The sequence below is a fragment of the Lathamus discolor genome, chromosome 6 (genome assembly GCF_037157495.1).
Source record: "Lathamus discolor isolate bLatDis1 chromosome 6, bLatDis1.hap1, whole genome shotgun sequence".
Taxonomy (NCBI): Eukaryota; Metazoa; Chordata; class Aves; order Psittaciformes; family Psittacidae; genus Lathamus; species Lathamus discolor.
The window spans coordinates 88,188,021-88,209,786 of NC_088889.1; the positions used below are offsets into that span (position 1 = coordinate 88,188,021).

The following is a 21,766-nucleotide window of genomic DNA, read 5'->3' on the forward strand; positions in this document are numbered from 1 at the left end:
GTAGTGAAGCTCTGCTCTGCCAGTAACATCAGGGGACACACTCAGAGCTGACTGACCATCTCCAGCATTTTACAGGCAAGAAATAAAAACCATCTGGAAAGCTCCAAGGCCAACGATAGTGATTTAGGTTTTCCTCCTAAGGAGGAAAGAGTAAGGAAGCAAAGACTTAACTCCATGCACCTGGCTCCCCTTTATAAACTGCTTCTAGCAAAGAGCTCTTGTCCCTTCTTACCTGATTATCTGTGCTTGGACTATGACCCTTTGTCTATCATGCTAATGCCAGAGAAGGTTGTCAGAACAAGGCTTCTTTGTCCTTCAGTTTTTTCATCTCTTTCTGCAGGCCTCACTCGCTTCGTGTGTTCATACAAAATACCCTAATTGGTGTCACCTCTCCATCATAGGTTACTCTAGGGAGTCCCTCAGCACTACCTCCTTTTCTTCTCTGCCCTGAATGTAGCTGAGAAGATGCTGTGCAGAGAAGTCCCCTGTGCTTCCTTGTTAGCAGCCTACAAGAGGAATGACAACATTTCAGTGCATTAGAGCTGGCAGCTTCAGTCAGTGTGCTGTGGCCCCCTTGGCTGTTTTCTCCTATCTGTTTGGGACACGTGGGCCATGTCTCTCAGTGGCCAACTGTGTGTATGCGGATAGGGAGCACATTGCTGCTGGCACAGCTGGGAGAACTGGGTGGGCATTTCCATCCCAGGTGCCACTGGAGGAGGGAAGAAGAAGGATTATCATGGCCATTTCACGTAAGTGAAATTTCACATTTCACATAGTCTAAAACCTGACAGGCTAGGGATGTTGTGTTCCCTTGATAAACAAAAGGGGATGGAGGAAAGCTATTGGAAAGTAGTATCATAAATAACTTCGTGCTTTTACTTCCTCAAACTTTAAACAAAAGGGTTTGACCTTCTTTGGCATTTTAAAAGCACCAAGCCTTTGAAATGTTCAGATATTTGCCTTTTAATTGTTGACACTTCTGCGCATCAGCAAAAGGCTACTTTTGCAGGATAGCAGGGTGTTTAAAACAATGGTCTCCTTTTCCCCTCCCCTCCATCTGGAGAGGTGTCCAAACATCATGCTCAGTTGTGAATGATCTTTAAGCAGCTGTTCTGGAAATGCCTTGCTCCAGGTGTGACACTGGGTTTTCATGCTGTCCCCAGTGTCTGTCTTCCTAAGGAAGGAGAACTTCTCATCTGAGCTCAGAGTTAAAGATCCCAGCCGTCTTCTTCACCTCTCTTTAGTGTGCTAAAAGAGAGAGTAAAGTCAGAGCAGGAAAGGGAAAGCGTACGAAAGTGGAGAAGAAAAAGAAATGATGAGACATTTCCCGTTTGGACTGGGGAAGAACCTTTTTCAGTTTCTCTTGCATTAACGGAAACCATTACACCTGTATGCCAATAGCATTCCATTTCTCAGCCACTGGGTACATCTCATCAGTATTTCTTAGTGGATTTTAAACTCCTCCAGACTCTATAGCTGGTTTCCACTTGGGGCTTGTCTGCAGCAAATCCAGTTTGGATTTGTTGTTCCCATCAATGCAGCTCCACTGGTTGTAATAGCAGTATAGCTAGCACTCGGCTGCATTATTTAATCCTACAGGGCTGTGACAGGAGAGTAAAAAATAACTTAAAAATAACCAAAATGTGCCTATATTCGAGCATTAGTTATTCCTTGTGTGTTACTGGTATTGCTGCAATGCTGGGGAATTCTGGATATGAATTCTCTATATAAACCTTGCTCCCTTTCCTATTCAAAATGGCTTTTTTTCTTTTAAGGCTACTGTTACATTCTTAATCTGTTTACAGATAAGCACAAAGGTTTCATAATTAAACTTCCAAATTTTGTAGCTTAGCTCAGTAGCTGCTCTTACAATGGTGAGGCAGAAAGTAACTGTGCCAGTGTGAGTCTGTGGAAGAAGTGTCCTTAATGTCAGCGCGTCAAAAAGGCATCCCTGCAGCTCTCTGGAGACTGAAATTTAATGTCAAGGCAAAAGGAAGCGAGGTCTGAGTTAGAGTCATACTGCTGTCAAAGCAAGTTATTCTACCATATACGAAAATGAATTTTAAGGGAATGCAGTGGAAAGCAGTGGCCAGATTGAGACATAGATTTGATGGGGTTTATTTGACATCTTTAATTCTCCATTGATGATCCAGAAGCTCCCTAAAATGATTTGCAATGTTTTCATGCTGCAAGTAAAAGCCGAATGCGTGCTTCATTAACAGCTCATTAAGTTGTTCATATTGGTCATAAGCAGTCTTTGGTACAGCAGAATGCTTTATACAGTGCGGCAGCTCCTGCTTAGCCCTGGTGTAATTGCCTCTCTTTATCACATCTCAGTGTAGGAGAGATGTTTCTGCCCAAGCAAAAATACCATCAGTTTTTGATCAACCGCGTGTGCTTATATCTCTGTCACTGCTGTTGCTGGTGAGGGTGGTGTTAGGCTGCAATTGCCATGCAACGTTTTGCTCAGGTGATGAACTTCCATCTCGCAAAGCCAACAATTTGATGCCAGTTGTTAGCACTGACTGTAACCCAAGACAGACAGTTTTTCTGCACTCAAATTCATCATCAGGACTCCTGTATTTGTTCTGTAGTAGGTGCAAGCAGCAGTGGGAGTGGTAGGACAAATTAGCTGTTCTGCTGCAGTGTTATATAGCCTGCAAAGAACCCGAGTGCAGGGACATCCCTGCACAGTGCACAGAGGGTGGAGGGAGAAGAAGCCTAATCATGTATGCAAAGCTGTATTGAACTAACAGCAGAGCTACTCCATTAAAAGCAAAGGAATTAACCTTCCTTTCAGAGATATGAGTAATAAGTAGTAAAGTAAGACGAACCATAAATTGCACTGGAAAGTAGGAAAGCCCCTGGCTGATAACTCATATTCAAGGACATGCAGGCTGGACCTTGAGTATTTTTGACTAAAGGGTTATATTTGCAGCCAAATTTCTATTGCCTCTAATTGTGCAGCCCTGCTCTGCTTGGTTTCAGTCATCCTGTGACATGTGAGCAAAATGTTGTAAGTATTTTCATATGGGTCTCAACTCCTGTGGCTTTGCCTCCTCTGTACAGCTTTGCTGTGAAGCCAGCTGTAGAGAAAACACAGTTGGTTTTCTTTTCTGACATCTGTTTGCTGTATCTGTCGTCAGTCATGGAATTGGCGACTTTCAGCTTGTCTATTTTTTCTTCTATTTTTCTATTTTTTCAATTTTTTTTTTTTCTTTTTTTTCTTTTTTTTTTTCTTTTTTTTTTTTTTTTTTTGACAGGCTGAAAAAGTTGGGGTTGTTCAGCCTGGAGAAGAGAAGCTGTGTGGAGACCTCATAGCAGCCTTCCAGTATCTGAAGGGAGGCTATAAGGATGCTGGGGAGGGACTCTTCATTAGGGACTGCAGTGACAGGACAAGGGGTAACGGGTTCAAACTTAAACAGGGGAAGTTTAGATTGGATATAAGGAGGAAGTTCTTTACTGTGAGGGTGGTGAGGCACTGGAATGGGTTGCCCAGGGAGGTTGTGAATGCTCCATCCCTGGTGGTGTTCAAGGCCAGGTTGGACAGAGCCTTGAGTGATGTGGTTTAGTGTGAGGTGTCCTTCCCTGCAGGAGGGTTGGAACTTGATGATCTTAAGGTCCTTTCCAACCCTAACGATTGTATGATTCTATGATTCTGTTGTAGACAGTTGCCTTTTTTGTAATGAAAGAATGAATTAGCAATATCCTAAAATATTTTGGCTGCATCAGTTTGGACAGTGAGATGATGTTGGGGGTATGGGACCACCGTTTTGAACTCAGGGTTGCTATGTCTGCAAAATAAACCAAGAAAGAGAAAACTCTCACTCAGAGTTGAGAAAATGTAAATGAAATCTCTCTCGGGAGCAGAAGATCACAGCCCTCCATGGCCTCCCCATTGCAATCTGTAAACTCTAAATAAATCCCTCATGGGGGTGAGCTACCCAAACTTGTGTTAAAGCCACAGCAAAAGGTTCTCACAGTGGCAGATCTCACCTGCTCATTTTTTACTTTTTTCTAATACGGCTTTTAACATTTGGTCTGTGGCAAACCCAGTGGAGATTCACCCTAATTATTCTATGTGCTCTCTTGGCTTTAGTGGAGCATAAGGAGTTGTTGGTGCTTTTAAGGCTTTAGTAGGTGTTGCCATTACTGTTAGTGAACATTAAGTGGGTGCTTTTGTTTGCTGTCTTGTGGTATTGTGTTATTACAGTGTGGAATTAATAAATTATTATGAGTGGGACATGGCTATAAATGGAGGAGGAGGAGTCTTGGGAAGCTGAGAGCCTGGGGAGATAGTCTGAAGTAGGTAATTCTGCCTTTGTCTAATGGCTAGACATTTCTAAGAGAGTTGAGAGCAGGATGTTCCCACCTGCTGCTCCTACTCCTTGCAGTGCTCCTGAGAGGATCAGGCCAGAATATCAAACACTCAGCAGTTCTTCACCATCCCTTGCACCCTTGAACAACCTTCAGTACCTCATGGAGGGTGAATTCTGTATTCCTCAGAGCTGACACTGCTGTCACTTACATGCTGGCTTAGGTCTACTAGCTTTAGCAGACCTAACCCTCATTTGCATTTATGTAAGTGAAAGGGGATTTTAGCTTGTAGGTTTATGCCTGTGTGTTTGTTTGTGCATACCTAATGCTTGTTAGACTCTTGCTGTTCCTGCTCATGGGTTCACCTCTGCTGACTGATGGGCTGCCTGCCTGTGTGTGATTGTATCCTTGTTGACACAAAAGAAACAGAGGAAAAAACTCCTTATATTATTTATCCCCTTCCTGGTTTAGCCACCTGTATGCTGTTTCCAGAGGCAGTCTGACAGTTCTGTAAGGGCTTTACTTTTGGGCCAACAGCTCTCAGTCCCTTGATGGATAATCTCAGTATGCAATGTGATAGCCTATTTTAGGTTTATATTAGCCAAGTAGAACTGTGAGCTTCAGCAAAAGAAAAGTGTGTAGATTTTGCTTGAAGGCGGTAACTGTTTCACAGTACTGCTCCATGAGATTTACCTCCTTTGTAGGCATGGTAATGCAGTCACAGTAACTTCAGATTATGTCTGTCCCCTGAAAATCCTGGATTGCACATGACTTACTGGAAAATCTGAACCCCACATTAAAAGATTAGCAATCACAGCAACCGTGATTTCACCACCACTGGAAGAGACAGGATGAGAGTTACTTCTGCTTCAGTCACTTGCCAGTTTATGAAGGTTCTTCATGAATAAGTCATGTCCATGGAGGTTTCCTGAGCCTTCTCAGTTAAAAAAATGGCATTGGCAGATAACCTCCTGGAGTCTGTGTCCGTGGAAAGGATACTCCATTTCTAGTCCTTGTTTCATTTCAGTGTTTTCCATTATGTGTGGTTAATGTCATCTCTCCCTCCTTCTTCCCTCCACCCCCACATCCTTTTCATGTCTCTGCAGATGCTGAAGACAGGCCTAGCCAATATTGGGAAGCTTCCCAGCACTAAGCAGAGAAGCTGGGGATGTTACATTTGGGTATCATTTGCAGCTGCTTTTATTTATGCTTTTTCATGACTGCAATACCCTTAAAATTTTGATGTGGCAGAACGCAGCTACATTAGCAAGTGTAGCATACAGGGAGGGGACCAAGTGTCTGCCTACCCAAATAATATGGCACAGAGTAAAGCAATTGTGGGTGTGCTAAATTCCCAAATTTTCCATCCTGACAGCTGTTTTCCTCCTCTCCACCCCTTCTTGTCCACCAAGGTAGGTTTGCCTGTTTGCCTGTTTGCCTTTCTATTTTGCATTGGTTAGCTTGTGTTCCCTTTTCATCAGTGCTCGTGAGGGTGAGAAAGATGTTGTTCCATTTAGTCTTGTATTGACTTCCATTGGTCTCTTGTACCCTAGGAAATGTTTCAGTTTCTCTTACAATCATGTAAATCAACTCATCTATCAACACCCCTAAAAAAGGGTTATTTCCTACTAAAACCTGGCTTTTCAAGCTGCTTTAACCTCCTCCCTGTCCAGTAGAAGGTCAGGGAGACCAGATTGCTCCTTTCCTGAGACTCATTTCAGGTCACAGGATGACACAGGGATGGCAAAGTTAGTAACTGGGTTAATAATTATATAACTTAATAACACCAGGTTTTGGTGCCAAACTGTCATGACTGAATATGAGGGTAGGAGCACTCGAGTCTAATATTAGCAAATGGAGTTGTGTTGAGGGAGTTAAGATCCTTTATATGTGGCTCTGCTTGTCTTATTGCATCTGAAATACATCTAAGTAACCCCAGAAAGTGCATTCTTTGGAAAAAGCACATACTTCCATCACAAAACATAGCCTAGCCTAAACCAGCCAGAAATTGGTAGGAAACATTCTAAATATAGCTTGTGCTGCTTTGTCACAGTGGAAAGCTGCTTCACAGTAGCTGTTTCTAAAGCACAATTAACTAATTGTTATTGAACTAATCAACATCGCTCACGCAGCATTCCTTATGGCAGAGGTACTGCTGCACAGGGGAAGTGTGCCTCACTCCCACCTCTCTTTCCCAGCCACTGCAAGAAAATGGCCAATAAACACAGAACGTGTTTTTCTCATGCTGCTTTTCTATCGTGGTAGGAGTGACTGCAAACATCTGCAGATACACCTTTTTGTTCTTTCTTGGGAGGTATCATCTTTGCACTCTTCTCTTAAGCCATGCTGCAAGAAAGCCTCTTGCGTTTTGCTTTGCCCATTCTGCAGATCAAGTCTTGCTGTTTTATCTTGTGTCCTTCTGTTTGTTATGTTGTGTTTGGCTTTTAAAATCCACTTAACTGTTGCTTACCTGCTCCGTAACTTAAGGGCAGTGGCTGCAGCGGGAGAAGAAACAATCTGTTCTCCGTGCCACTGGGGACATAAGTTCAATAAGATGAGGATGGGATAAGCTAGACATTTGAAAAATAATCATATGAGGATTATTTTAAGAGTTATTAAAGTAGGGGAATGCTGGCAAAGTTTGTGTGGGGGTGGCTAGGGAATCTGGGGAGAGGTCATGGATGCCAGCCTTATGAAGTTCAACCACGATAAGTGCAAGGTCCTACACCTGGGTTGGAGCAATCCCAGGCACAACTACAGATTGGGCAATGAAGAGATTCAGAGCGGCCCTGTGGAGAAGGACTTGGGGGTGCTGGTCGATGAGAAAATGAGCATGAGCCAGCAGTGTGTGCTCGCAGCCCAGAAAGCCAACCGTATCCTGGGCTGCATCAAAAGGAGCGTGACCAGCAGGTCGAAGGAGGTGATCCTGCCCCTCTACTCTGCTCTTGTGAGACCTCATCTGGAGTATTGTGTGCAGTTCTGGTGTCCTCACCATAAAAAGGACATGGAACTGCTGGAACAAGTCCAGAGGAGGGCCTGGGGACTGGAGCACCTCCCGTATGAAGACAGGCTGAAGAAGTTGGGGCTGTTCAGCCTGGAGAAGAGAAGGCTGTGTGGGGACCTCATAGCAGCCTTCCAGTATCTGAAGGGGGCCTATAGGGATGCTGGGGAGGGACTCTTCGTCAGGGACTGTAGTGACAGGACAAGGGGTAACGGGTTAAAACTTAAACAGGGGAAGTTTAATTTGGATATAAGGAGGAAATTCTTTCCTGTTAGGGTGGTGAGGCACTGGAATGGGTTGCCCAGGGAGGTTGTGAGTGCTCCATCCCTGGTGGTGTTCAAGGCCAGGTTGGATGAAGCCTTGTGTGGGATGGTTTAGTGTGAGGTGTCCCTGCCCATGGCAGGGGGGTTGGAACTAGATGATCTTGAGGTCCTTTCCAACCCTAACTATTCTTTGATTCTATGATTCTATGGAGATTACACCGTCTGAGCAGCAGAGCTGACCCCAGTGTGACACAGGAGGATGGATGTCTGAGCCCTTTCCAAATGTTTTCCACCTCTGTTTTCCATGACTGTGTGTGCCAGGAATCGGTGTGTAAACTTCAGAGGTGCTGCATATGCAAGCTTTGTCAGCACATGCTAAACTGAATATTGCTGTGTCTTCTCTCTTCTGTTGTTACTAGGTAGATAAGATTACAGCTGGGATGTCAGAACCACCCCTCCATTATAATGTGTAGACATACAGATTAGAAGCTTTTTAGGCCTGGAGCTGTGTCTTTGTTCTGTGTTTATGCAACACATTGCGCAATGAGATTCTGGCCTCTAGGTGCTAACACCAAAATGCAAATATATTGATTACTAGGGAATAAAGGCAGGCATGTTCACAAAGGCATGCTTTGATAAACTAGGGAGGAAGTGCTTGCTAGACAGAAAAGGATCAGAGGCCTTTACAAAACTGAAACTTGCTTGGGATTGTTTGGAACTGTGGGATCAAGCTGATGCACAAAAAATCTTCAGTCTCTTTTCACTGTATTTTTCTCATTTTTTTTTTTTTGCCTGCATGTTTATTTAAATGGCATGAATGTCAGGGAATCTTGTCCCAGTCTTGTCTGTGAATTTCCTGACATAATACTGGCATTACAGAAGCAATTAGAAAATCAGTAGAGGAGAAATCTTTTCCTAGCTGGCTATTGGAGCAGATGTAAGAGCAGCAAGGAATGCTTCATGAAAACAGCTACCAAGTATACCAAATGAATCACAAGGATTTGTAGCCTATCTGTGCGACAGAGCATCGTGGCAACTGTCACTGAGAAAAGGAATAGTAGTTTTGTATTGATGAAAAGCTCTGGGTGACACAGAGAGCAAATATCCCAAGGAAGCAGTGAGAAAAAGTAAGGTGAACCTTCTGCAATGCACAGAGCTCTGTCACAGGCAGGCCACTGGGGATTTTAAGCACCTTCTCTTTAAAGGTTATAAGTATTTGCAAGCTCAAATTGACTGCAGTGTGAGCAGGGGCTGTTCAGCACAACGGGAAAATGAGGGCAGTGATATGTTTAAATGTGAATTTAGGTGTGTAACTTTATTTATGGGCTCATTTTGACACTCGCTGCATTTCCCAATAGAGTTGTTTTTACTTGATTCTGCCAATCTCATCCCCAGTCCATAGTTATTGTTATTTTTTTCCTAATTACTATACAGCCTGCTCAGCCTTTCTCCTTCTGGTTTTGGCTGAGAAAGTGTTTCAAGGAAACAGTCTCAAAGGTGAACTGAAATCAGACAAATACCTGCATGAAATTCCAAGGCAGGATACGTGCACAGAATTAGACTACATGGATACATACTTTTTGTTTTTCATGGAAGATGAAATGCTTTCCACCTGCCAAGAGCAGAGTTTGGACCCTCAGGGGTCTGTGTCACTCCTGCTATAGTTGATAATGTCACTAATAGCTAAAGCCGTGTGAGGTTAGCTTTAATCTTGATTTTTATGTATTCGTGCTTTCAACAGCCATGAAAAAACTCAGAGCTCAGTAATCTTGAACTGCATTCCTAGAAGGTAAAAGGCTTTTGAATTCACCTTTAAAATGCAGTTGCTTTTTATTGGCACAGGCTGTCCATACATACAGTGAATGGTTTGGGGTTTCAAACAGGTAGAGGCCTTAGGGATGTGTTTCCTTCTTTTTAAAGTATTTCATTTCACCCTTAATGTAATGTGCTGTCTGCACAAAGCCACATCGAGCATCAGCAGCACTGTTCTGCTGTCCTGTCAGCAAGAAATCTGTGCTTAGAAGAGGAGGTACACATCAGCCTTTTAAAGTTGAGCAGAGGGACAGACACACAGGGCACAAAACCAAACAATTTACGTCTCATGGAGGATCTGGGGTAGCGAAAAGAAATGTCGTTTTCAACACCAGCCTCTTTTTTCTTTCCTTCCCATCAAATTTTCTGCCGCTGTGCCAGCAAAAGTGCAGCTCCAGCAGTGAGTGTGTCACTGCAGAGTGATCACTGGCAGGTTTTAACCATTGTGTTTCTTAGATGTGCTCCAAAAAGGGGTTGAGGAAACATCGTGTTTTTCTGGCAGCAGGTCGCATACACTGACTCTTCTAATGGTCACATCTCAGAAGCAGCAATTGTTGCAGGCTGGCGCAGGGGATCCAAAGAAAAACACTATTAAAGATGCTGCTTTAGACCTGGGTATTGAGAGCACTTTGAAGCTGTCAGCTGAGGACAGGCAGTAGTGTCACTACCACGAAAGAAAATACGTTGCTAAAGTGGTCCATTTTCCTCTGCGATTGCACATATTCCTGTTTCCCTGAGCATGTCATCGTCTGCAAATCTCCACAATGTATTTTCAGGCTCGTACTGTGTGATCAGCTTGGCCTTACAATCTGATGTGCGCTGTGGAAGTCTCAAAATCTTGAGCTTTTTGGTCCTTGACAGCAGTACTGTTGCACTGAACTTCCTGTGCTCCACCATGAAGCCCAGAAGACAGAGCCACAATTAAATGAGTGCACCTCTCTGAACAAGCTGTATTTTACTGGTGGTCACTGTCACCTTGTTCACTCACTATGTGCAGCTGAAAAAGAAACAACAAAAATATCATAAACAAATAGTTTTAACTGAACCCTGCAATAAAGGCTATTTTCAATTTTGCCATTCACGTTTTAATTGTACAGCAATAATTTTGCAATTGAGTTGCCGATGGCAAACATGCAAAAGACATTAACTTTATTTATGTTTGGGATTATTAATGTGGCTGTTAAAATTCCTCCAGTTAGTTTTGATTGAATTGTTTTTTGTGCAATTCTGTCGTTTAATGGAGCGGTAAATAAGAATTTCTGATAATGAGCCCAAGCATCTGTCACAACAACCTGGCGCTGGTTATTAACATTTCCATTAACGGCAGGGTGGGCAGTGATAATATGGAAACCACACAGTTAGAACAAAATAAATAGTTGGTGTCAGGCTGAGTGGGTGTTAATTACTATTTTATTTTATAACTTGGGGGGAGGGAGTATTGGTAGAAAAGTGTGACTTATGAAGGTCATTCTCTCTAAAGAAAGAAGTCTCCAGAGGAATGGGTAACCAGGGCTAACTCAAGCAGTGAATGTTTTATCACTTCTATTTATGGCACATAAAGGGGCAGAGAGAAAAGAGGAGCTTTCTCAGGTAGTCGGGGTGAAGGCTATGGCACTGTGAACATACAGAAAGAAGAAGTGTACCCTTCACCCTGCCTTTCTTTCCCTACTTTGGGAATTTGAACAGGACACGCTTCAGCACCTTTTCTGTAAACAGAACATGTGCTGTTTTGTTAAGACCTGCCCGAGGCAGAGACAGCAGGTCGGGAGAACAGACTGTCCTTGCTAGCCGCTGGGGAAGAAAAATCCACCTGCACCGAGATGGATCCTGACAAAGGGAAGGATGGTGTGACCCAGGTGCACTCTAAGATTAGTTTTCTGGCATAGCACAATGCAAGGAAGAAATATCATCAGGAGCCAAAGAGGGCCAGTGTGTATATGTGAAGGTATAATCAAAAAAGAGCTAGCAAGTAGCAACTAAAAGTCATTTTGTCATTACATAAAATATTAATTGAATTGCTTAGTATCTGACTGGTTTGGGAGGTAATTTTGGGCAGTATTTTGGCCCTAGATCTTGGACCCTTGCCAAGAGGCTGTTATAAAGACTTGCTGCTGAGAGGGTGGCCAGGCTGCTGGTGGCAAGGGAGCTGCCTTGCTCCCAGTCGCTCCCAGCATCACTGCCCAAGGCAAGCCCAAAATGATAGAATGAAGACAAAATTCTCATTTCTTTTTCAAAGCTGCTGGCAGGATCAAGTTGGTTCAATGTCTGACCTAGCCTGTGTGGGAGCAACCACCTCTGGAGGCTTGGCTGCTCCTCAGTCCACGTGTGCCGAGACTTCCCTGTGATAGATACCTCCAGGGCTGACTCTCTTAGCTGACTTGCGGCGTAAACAGAGCCCATCCTGAATGCTGCAAATGGGAAATTGCATCCTGAATATGAACTAGTTTTGCTTGTCACTATTAATTCTTTTCTCCTCCTTTCTCTCTAGCACCAGCGCTGGCCCCGCAGAACATCCAGATAAACTCCCTTTCTGCAAGCCAGTTGGAGCTCACCTGGGATCCACCTCCAGCTGACAGCCAGAATGGGAACATCCAAGGCTACAAGGCAATCCTCCCGTTTCTCCTGGTTTCATTTATCTTGCTTGACGTTGCTATTACTTGTAGTTCGTAGAGCTATCTCACGGTTGCCCTCACTGCGTAAGGCAAATTAAAACAGCATTCAGACTGCAGTACAGAAATGGCACTGAGTCCCAAAACAACGAGAATGAGGGGGAGAGAAAAGAAGTGTGTTGGTTTTTGTGGAGAAGGAGAGCATGGGGAAACAGGGTATGCAGATAAGGAGGCAGCTCTGCTTATGCAGGCAACATACCTACTCTAAAAAGCAACAGACATGAGAGCTAGGGGTAAGAAATGTATTGAAGAAAATTAACTGAGCTTTCTATCTATCAAATGTTAAAAGCCATTAGGAAAAGCAGAACTTTCTCTAAGCTAGAAGCCTGAGCCAGGTCAGATTTCGGAAGAATGATTTCATTTCCTTAACTTTAACAAAATTAAATCATAGTATTAATTGCATTTGGTTCATAGGAGACGAGCATGTTTCAGAGGCATGTTGTTCAGCTTCTCCAGCATGAGAATGGACCCTCAGAGAGTAGAAATGGGCAAGTCTACAAACACTTGAGCTTGGCTTTGGTTCAGTGTCTGGCTCTGCCTCTCTCCATGAATTTAGGTCCATAAGCAAAGAAAAACCAAGCCAATGTGAATAATCTGGCATCCCTTCTTGGCAGTCACAAGCATCCTTATATATCAATTCGTGTTCTTTTCCTTTTGTACATATAGAGAGCTCTAACAGCCTGGCTTGTAGAGCCAAGGAGGAGTCTTGCCTTGGCTCGTTCTCGCAACTTTCTGGCTTGCTTTGGCCTGTTGTAATGCTCTCGCTGCCAGGCCTGTCCAATAAGTAGGGCTGGCACCATTTTTCCTCTTGGAAACAACTTCTCCAAAGCCTAATTTTATGGCATCAGGATAAAAATTACATAAGGCAAGAATGGGAAAAAGTACCTCAAGAAACTTTAAGGAAAGTCTTTATTACCCTTGTCAAGAAGACATTTGCTTGGCTGTCCGTGATCACAAATGGTGAAACCATTGTGTGCATACAAAGGTGAATTGTGGACCATCATAGCAGGATGCCAGTGCTGACAGGCAGATAGCTTTTCAGGGAGAATTTAAAAACTGCCCTCTCATGCTGAACTCTGGCAGCTCATATCTGCTGTCATTAGGCCACATTCTTCAGCCTGTGCTTTGTTTTTGACTGACGTACTCAGCTATGTGGTCACTGGACCACTTTGATGCTGGGAGTTTGCCAAAGGAAGAGAAAAGACTGGGAACGTGGTGAAAAGTGTTAGGGTCCAATTTAGTGTAGGAGTCCAGAGCAAGACTGTGACATCTTCCTCATCTTTTATAGCTGCAATGCCCAGGTATTTTCTACATGTAGGATAGACTGAAACATCTCTCTGTTCCAACAGATTTATTACTGGGAGAGCGACACCCAGAATGACACAGAGAAAGTGAAGGTTCTTTTTCTTCCGGAGACAACTGTCCGGCTCAAGAACCTGACCAGCCACACGCAGTACATGGTCTGCATCTCCGCATTCAACGCAGCCGGGGATGGCCCCAGGAGCAGCCCCTCACAGGGCAGGACACACCAGGCGGGTACGGGATCGTTGTCTTGTCTCAAAGCACAGCCTTGGTGGTGACCAGCATGTAACTGGGCAGTGGCTGAGGACATGGGTGGATGCAGGAGGGCACTGGTGTTCAGATTTAGCTTTCGGATGCGTCATAGCTCTGTAATGGTCGTGGAGGGTTAAAAAGGATCAAATATGTGGACAATGGGGGAAAGGGAGTGATGCAGAGGAAATAAATGGACTTCCAGAAGGACCAGTCCCTTCACAAGCTGGTCCAGAAAGCATCTATGGGTCTGTTTCTGGCCTCTGCTATCACATCTGAAAATATGAAAGAACTCATCTCCAGTGCCTGGAAACTGCCCAGGCAGTGCTGTGAGAGAATTATTGTGCTTTTTGTCATTCCTCCTTTTTTAAAGCTGGATCAGCAGCCACCCAATTGAACTGGGTTCTGTGTTGGATGTGGTGGTTCTGTGTTGGTTCCGTGGTGGGAGTGCTCCAGCACAGGATGAAGGTAGTGCCCTTGTTGGTGGCAGTGGAGGTGAGCACTTGGACTGTATGCTCACACAGCACCCTTCTGAGGGTCATTCCTGTCTGTGTCCTACCTTCTTGCTTGCTGTTGACATTCAGCTTTGCAGCTGGCTGCTGGGTGTTTTTAGGACACCTGGGTTTCTAATTGATTACCAGGCATTGGAATACAATTGAAAAATCCCATTTTCAGCTTGTTTCCTTTAGATTTAGGCTGGGCAAATAAACCAATGTTTTATTATATTTAGCAGATTGACTATTTCTACTGCAGTTCATTCTGTTTGTAATCCTTTCAGCACCCAGTGCTCCCAGCTTCTTGACGTTCTCGGAGATCACTTGCACGACACTCAATGTGTCCTGGGGTGAGCCGACAGCAGCAAATGGAGTCCTGCAGGGTTATCGAGTAGTCTATGAGCCCTTGGCTCCCATCCAGGGTAAGACAGTCCTCTGATCATACATATTCATGGAGAAATGACAGAAAAGTACTGTAGTAGCTTTTATCTCTGCCCAATTTCCTACTTACTCTCTGTCGTTTTCCAAGAGAAGCCAGGTGGCAGAGGGCAAGTAAAACAATTGCATTTTGGCCAAAACTGCTCAGCAAACTGTAATATTGTGGATTATAGGGATTTTTCTGTCCCCTCTCATTTTCTTGCACAAACTATATTCTGTGTGATTCAAAAAGTCATTTTACAGCCATCGTTACCTGGTGTGGGCAAAGAAGAAACTCAGCCTGAGAGTGCCTGATTGTCTCCCTGTGTTGCACTTTGAAATTGCTGACTAGGCTCCATCCCAGAATAATCAGTCAGACGCATTTGCCTTGCTTATCACATTATGTGTCACTTCTGTTATCACAAAGATTGCCGGGGCATCAAATGTGCTAGTCATCACTGATACCTCTGCTGCTTTTGACAGGGTAGAATAATTGTGCGAGAGATTTAGTTGTGTCTGTTTACATGGAGTTTTCAAGCAGCATTTTTACCTCAGCACTAGATTTAAGCTAGACCACAACAATGTTGTGCCCACAAATGTTTCATTAATTTGCCAGAACAACAACAGAGAAAGATGTGGCAATTTCTCTGAAAACAAATGTAAATTCATTCCAAAGGAGAATTAGAAAAGATTGCAAAGTTTGTGGATGGTCTTATTAATATTTGTATATTCCTGGTAGATTGCCAGTAGTTCAATAGGATGTCCGACTTTGGCAATGTGACAGCAGGCAGAGTGATTTCAGCCATTGCCAAGCCATTTTAAACTCTTTTCCAAAGAAATAAGGATATCAATCACTTGTATTTGCTTCTTCTGTAAGGAATAAAGATCTATATTGTCTGAATATCCATGTCTCATGCACTGAGGAAGTTATATTCAGGAAAGAAAATACAAGAATAAAAGCACTTTCAGCCTTTATGGCTGGCAGGTCTGAGCACAAAGAGCTAATGCAGAAAGCATTTCTAATTCTGACCAAGAAATGTATACAGAGTATACAGGAGGTTCAGGAGGTTTGGGCATTTCGTGCCTTTTTTTCATTCCTACACAGTGTTTAAGAATACATTTTCTCCCCTGAAAATATGGAAGTGTCAGATCATGTTTTCTCTGTATGTATTTGACTTAACATCCTCAGAATCTTTGTTTTCTTTTCTTCTTTCCTCCACTTCTGCCTGTACTATCTCCTTCTCTAGTTTGTCTTTCCTTACCCTGTAGAAGATTTCTGATGTAAGCAAGGACATTATGGAGGGCTTTGCCTCAGATTCTGAATTTTTGCCTAAATTTATTTCCCAGTTTCTCTCCTTTTGCTTTTGTGCCAACATTTTTCTTTCAGCAAACATATTTATTCTCTGGCCATGGTGAGAAATCCCTCCCTTGATGCCATCATTTCCCTCCTATAATAAAGCCATGCTCCTTTATTTAGAGAGCAAGGTAGAGCCAAGCTCATTTGAAGACAGAGCATGTAGTGGTGCTGACTGCAGGTGGATCATGCAGAGGGTACTTCTAGCCCCAAGTCTTACATTCCTCTGTGCCAACACTACAGTGCAGCAACATGGATGGACCAGACCCCCCTGGAGCTTTTTTTCTGCATCTTTTGACTTCACACCCATTCATTATGTTCAGCTGAGTGTCCTCACTGTGACATCTCCTGTCCTCCCATTCAGAAGCCACTGCTTAAAAGCTGCTCATTTTGCACAACTTTCTAAGAGGGATCTGTTCTATAGCACAGCCTTCTCCCTGGTTGACCTTTTATTGTTTAAGCTTTACAGCTTCATGTTTTACACAATAATAGACAACAAAATTGCCCTGGAGCCTTTTTTAACAGTTCCTTTTTTTGGGAGAACATAACTTCAAAATGACAAATGCTTCCTGATTTGTCTTAGAGAAATTAAATAGTACACCTAGGGAAGGAGGGAGCAGTTTTACTCCCTCCTTGTTATCCAAGGAAAGATTCCCGAAGTTATAAATGGTATCTGTGAGAAAACTTTGAGCAGAAATTGCTTGGACATTATTCTTTATTTAACCAATAAAACTGAACTCATTGTTTCAATTTGCATAAAACAAGCATCTGGATTGAGAAATATCTTCCTTGTGCATTTTTCTGGGAAGATAAACTAGCAAGCAGACTTCTCCGGTGCAAAAAATGTTCTCCCTTTCCCACCTTCTTGGTTTGCAATGTGTTCTGTACATCTGCAGAACTAGAAAAAGTGCCAAAAGGACTCTGTAAAATCAAACTTTCTGTTTTGTTTTTATGTTTTTTCTGTTTTTTTGTTTGATTTTATAAATCAAATTCTTTCCATTGACTGACTTTTAGAAAATCTCAGTGTTTTCAAAGCACTCATTTCCACTCTGCCCTTTATGCAGCATTCAGAACCTAAATGTGAAACTAGCTATGAACTCTCATAAAGGAAACAGCACTGATTTTAGTTCATCCGTGTAAGAAAACTTCTTGGAGAGTGAGAAGAGGGAAACACCTTGAAGTCATGACTTCAGGCTTGTCCAAGCTAATAGTGCTTTGATTCCATCCTCTATTGCAGTGGCATTCACACCCGCAAGTTATCTGTGAGATACACATCCTTCATTTTGCATTCAGTTGGCAATGGTGGAAATGACAGGATGAGATGGATGGAAAAAAACTGGCCCTTGTTTCCTCCTTCAGGCAATGTTGCAGGTTACTTGACAAAGAAGCAGTGGAGAACTGCTTGCTTAGGAAGCTATCTACAGCATGCAGTCCTCTTCGTTTACCTCCTCCTTTCTTCCCAAAGTAATTAGTGAAGTTGCGTGTAGTCTCTTGGTAATTTCCCAGTTGTGTTGTAAGGTTTTTTCTTGTCAGTACCCACTTATCAAGCTTAAACTCTAATTATACTTATCAGTACTGAAAATTGGCTATTATCACTACTTAAACTCCTGCTAATTGTAAGAAATACTTTCTTAGCAAACTGTTAGATAATTTTACTTACCATCTAGATGTAATAAGCTCCACTTGATTTCTTTTTCTTGCATTGCAACCTTCTCTTACGTTTTTTATCTGCATGGCTGTTCCAGGAGTAAGTAAGGTGGTGACTGTGGACATAAAAGGGAACTGGCAACGCTGGTTGAAGGTCCGAGATCTCACCAAAGGTATGACCTATTTATTCAAAGTGCAAGCCCGAACCATCGCCTATGGACCTGAACTGCAAGCCAACGTTACAGCTGGGCCAGCAGAAGGTAAGTGGAACAATAAAAGCATCAGTTATACAAAGATGGTCCAACAGTGGGGAATAGTGCAATCAGGGCTTCATATAAATTTCCAGGCCAAGGAGAAGTTGATTCACAGGAGCTCAGGACATGATTCAGTGGGTTTTGCAACTGCCCATAAAAAACATGCTTCCCTTTTTCATGAAATCAAGAAGTCTTATGTGAATAAACAAAACAGTGTGAATAAATCATAATGCAAATGGGCTAGCCAGGGATTTCCAAGCGGCAGCCTGACAGCACAGCACATAATTCTGACTGTACTGCTCTGTGGTGGAGTCAGAACTGGAATAACTGAAACCAGCAGAGGTTCCTGGATACAAAGCCAGAAAGAATTTACAATTACTCTTTCCTGACTCTGGCTTATGCAGATGGAGAAGTCTGCAAATTTCCTGATATGTCAAGAGAACAGCAACATTTCCCTCTTGGTTCAATGTCTGTACAAAAGAGTTGGTTTTCTTATTTGGTCAGTGATTTTGATAAGCAGATAATCTTAACAAGGTAGATGCCCTCCAGTGATACCAGGCTGTCCTGTAAATCACAGAGCATCAGTGCAATGGTCACAGTTCCGATTTTCCAGCTCAGGGAAGTATTTGCTTCCTCCATGAGAGCCACGTGTGGCAGTTCCACCTTTTTGGGTGCAAGCAAGATTCCATTTTATCACAGTACCCTCTGTAGCCATGATCTGGAACAGCAGCACTGTGGATCCACGGTTTAACTCTCATGCCCCACCACAGATACTATAAAGTGGGAATCCTCTTTAATGTGGCCATGGCATCTTCCCAAGTGAATGGGCAGGCAGCTGTCCTCACAAACCTCTCCCTGAAACTTGGAGGCTGGGTTCACCTCTAAAGGCAGAATAGCAGTGGCAATGTGCAACCCCTGCTGATATGCTAATGGTTAAAATGAGAGCGTTTTCTTCTCTTCTGTTCTTAACACAGGGACCTGTAAAACTCAGCCATTGATCTATAACTGCTGGTACTAGAACTAGTGGAAAAAATTAGGTCAATAGCCCACTGAGCTGGTTCAAGGTGCCTATATGTTGACCAGTACTGCTAGACAATTTTTTCCCCTATATCAGTGGAAGAAATTAATACTGCAATCTGTCTCTGATACCACTACCTTTTGCTATCCTTTTTTCATCCTTCAGGGTCTCCTGGCTCCCCTCAGGAAATTCTGGTGACAAAATCTGCTTCTGGGCTGACACTGCAATGGACTGAGGGAGATTCAGGAGAAAAACCTACAACTGGCTACATTATAGAGGCACGACCCTCAGGTAAGGCATGGGAAACACAGAGCTTGGTGTCATGAGTTCCCTTTCTTCACTCAACACAGAAAGCATCCCACAGTGGAGAGATTGTTTGTCATCCCAGTAAGGCAATGGGATTTTGTGAGAGAATGCTGTTACCAGCCAATATTAAACCATTGCTGGTTTATTATGTAGTTTATCAGATTTTTCATCTGCTTAGGAGTAGTCACAGAAAATTACCCTGAATAGTCTGGTTTTTGCTGTGCTACATCACTGGTAAATTATCCAGCTGATGAGCTAATATGGTTAATAATTAAAACCCACTTAAATGCTTACAGCATCTTTCATGTACAAGGACTAATAAGTACTTGCAAGCTGTATTTTGAGGACCAAAGGTAAAAGTATGTCCTCTTCTGCAGCAGAACACAGCAGCTAATTGCTGTTTTACTGTTAAGACTAGGGCCAGGACTTCAAGCATCACACACACACTGGTTTCCCCATTTGTTCTGCAGGGAGGGCATTAGCAGGGGAAAAGGGATCCCCTCATCACCACAGTTTTTCTTAGTGCTTTTTTCCTAGAGCAACTTTGCTTCTGGGATATGATTTTACTGAAGCCACTCTCTTGCTTTTTCCAAAATATATCTCCAGTTGGACAAAGTAATTTTAAAAGCAAGGGTATACTTCAGCCTCTCCCAGCTTGGTACCTGTTGCAAATTGAATAATTGCACACTTCCTGGTAACCAAGTCATTAAGGAAAGCTGGTGAATGCTGCCAGACCCCAGTGTAATCTCACTTGCTAATTTCCATTCCACTCTGACAACGAATATTGGTAACCATTCACCAAGTACAGTTTTCCAGCTGATGATGCATCTACCAGATACTTGTTTCACATAGGCTGTGTTTGAATGTCATGGTGTCAAAAGCTTTGCTGAAGTCAGGATAGATGATGCCTGCTCTTTCTCGTCTATTGACGAGGTCTGCTACCCTGTCACAGAGGGAAATTAGACATGATTTATACTTGACATATCCATGTTGGCTGCTTGTTCTTTCCTCTTTTACTTCTAGGTGCTTGCACGTTGGTTGATTATGTATTGGTTAAGTGAGTGCTTATCTATTTGACTATATAAAAGATTCTGTTTCTTGTCTGTGTCTCGAATGTAAAGTTGCATTTAAAACCAGTGATTTTAATTATACTCAAACAGACAAATAACAAAATTATGGCCTGCCTTTCTGTGGTCATCTCATCACTGAAAATGCAGCTTTCCATACCTGCATCTGTTACAATTTGCTCTGTAGTGAGGCTCTGCCATGACCCTAAAATTTCTTCCTTATTTCTGTCATTTAACTTAAGGATTGTTTTCAAAACAAAGTCAAGGAAAATGAGTACCTTCTCAAAGCACTGGAGTTTCCCAGAGCACTCAGGATTACTTTTCTATTTAATTAGAGGCATGACACTGCAGTGCTTCTATTTCTTTTACATCAGCTTATTGATTTCTGCCCTTATTTCTTCATAGGTAGAATATACTCTGTCTTATTTGAACAGCATTGTTTAGACAGCAAGGTAAACCAAGGTACACTGAAGCTCACTCACTAGCGTGATTTCCCCAAGCAGGGCTTTCTGAGTACAAGTATTTTGGAGGGAAACCTGCAGCCCATGTACACATTGTCTGCAAGGTGGAAATTCAGATCATATGGCTGGTGACATTGCAATGGTGACATTGATGTTCCTGGGCTTGTCTCACCATTCGATGTGAACAAGCATTTCACAGTTCATGGCTAAGGATGTAGGATTTCTGGCCCACTCTTTTTGAGTAGGAAGAAAATAGTCCCTCCAAGGCAGGTCTGAGCTGCATTAACCCTGGGTCACTTCTGCTGGCCCCACTCCACTAATCCTGGGAACACACAGAGGAGGTCTTATTCTCCTGCTCTTGCAACCTGACTGTTGAGGCATTTAATTCCTCTCCAGATTATTTTAATCCTATTCATGCTGCTGTAGGAAATGAACTAGGCATTTGTATGCTGGATTCTTATACTTCGTTCTGGTTGCAGCTGTAGGAAGCGTGAAATGTGATCCAGGAGAGGAGACAGCCTAATTGGAACATTTACTTACTTCACCCAAGCATCAGCTTCCTTTCTGTGCTGCTTTTTCTTCCTCATCTCTGCATGGAGAAGTTTGAAATCTGAATTATGAGCTTAACAAAAGCAAGGAACTAATTTCTCCTGTCAGGGCTGGTCATTGACAGCAGCTTCCTTTTTAATATCATTCTAAGAATTTCTTCTGCACCTTGGTTTGTATAGGTAGTAGAGCAATTGGAGCAACTTCTGTTTTCAAGGAGTTGTTGTCCAAGAGAAGAGCAGTTGACTTGTGCCCTTCACATAAAATCAGGGAAGGGAAAGATATTCATCTTTGTAAGATCTAAAAAAGGGCATTGGACAGATGAAAAGCTTTAGCTTGTTGCCAGTATTTAAATGCAATACCACTACCTTAGCGTTTCACATCTCAAGTGTCATCTATTATAGGCCTCATTACCCCAAACGCTAAATGCTGTATCATCTCATTTTCCCTGCTCTAGCTCCCTGCCAAGACTCTTCTATCAGAGTAGGAGGGTGGCTTTCTGTCAGAAATAGCAAACCCTACCCCCTTTTGTCCCTTCCCTTTGAATTTTTCAGAGCCCTGCTGTGTCTCCCTGGGCTCCAGCTGCCCT

At 43.0% G+C, this 21,766-nt stretch overlaps 1 protein-coding gene and 1 long non-coding RNA gene across 4 annotated transcripts in view; one reads left to right on the plus strand and one right to left on the minus strand.

Annotated features, from left to right (window-relative positions):
• The window catches only part of SDK1 (sidekick cell adhesion molecule 1), a 420,202-nt gene that overhangs the window by 375,080 nt on the left and 23,356 nt on the right, over positions 1 to 21,766 (plus strand). For all 3 annotated transcript variants that reach the window (XM_065684560.1, XM_065684562.1, XM_065684561.1), the window contains 5 exons: positions 11,882 to 11,997; positions 13,412 to 13,598; positions 14,392 to 14,529; positions 17,624 to 17,785; positions 18,963 to 19,088. In XM_065684560.1, coding sequence (XP_065540632.1) covers positions 11,882 to 11,997; positions 13,412 to 13,598; positions 14,392 to 14,529; positions 17,624 to 17,785; positions 18,963 to 19,088 — 729 coding nt within the window. The remainder of the gene's footprint in view (positions 1 to 11,881; positions 11,998 to 13,411; positions 13,599 to 14,391; positions 14,530 to 17,623; positions 17,786 to 18,962; positions 19,089 to 21,766) is intronic.
• LOC136016863 (uncharacterized) lies at positions 8,635 to 17,880 on the minus strand. Its single transcript, XR_010613730.1, has 3 exons — positions 17,539 to 17,880; positions 11,946 to 12,085; positions 8,635 to 10,390 (listed from the first exon to the last, which is right to left on the minus strand). It is a non-coding gene; the product is annotated as an uncharacterized LOC136016863 (long non-coding RNA).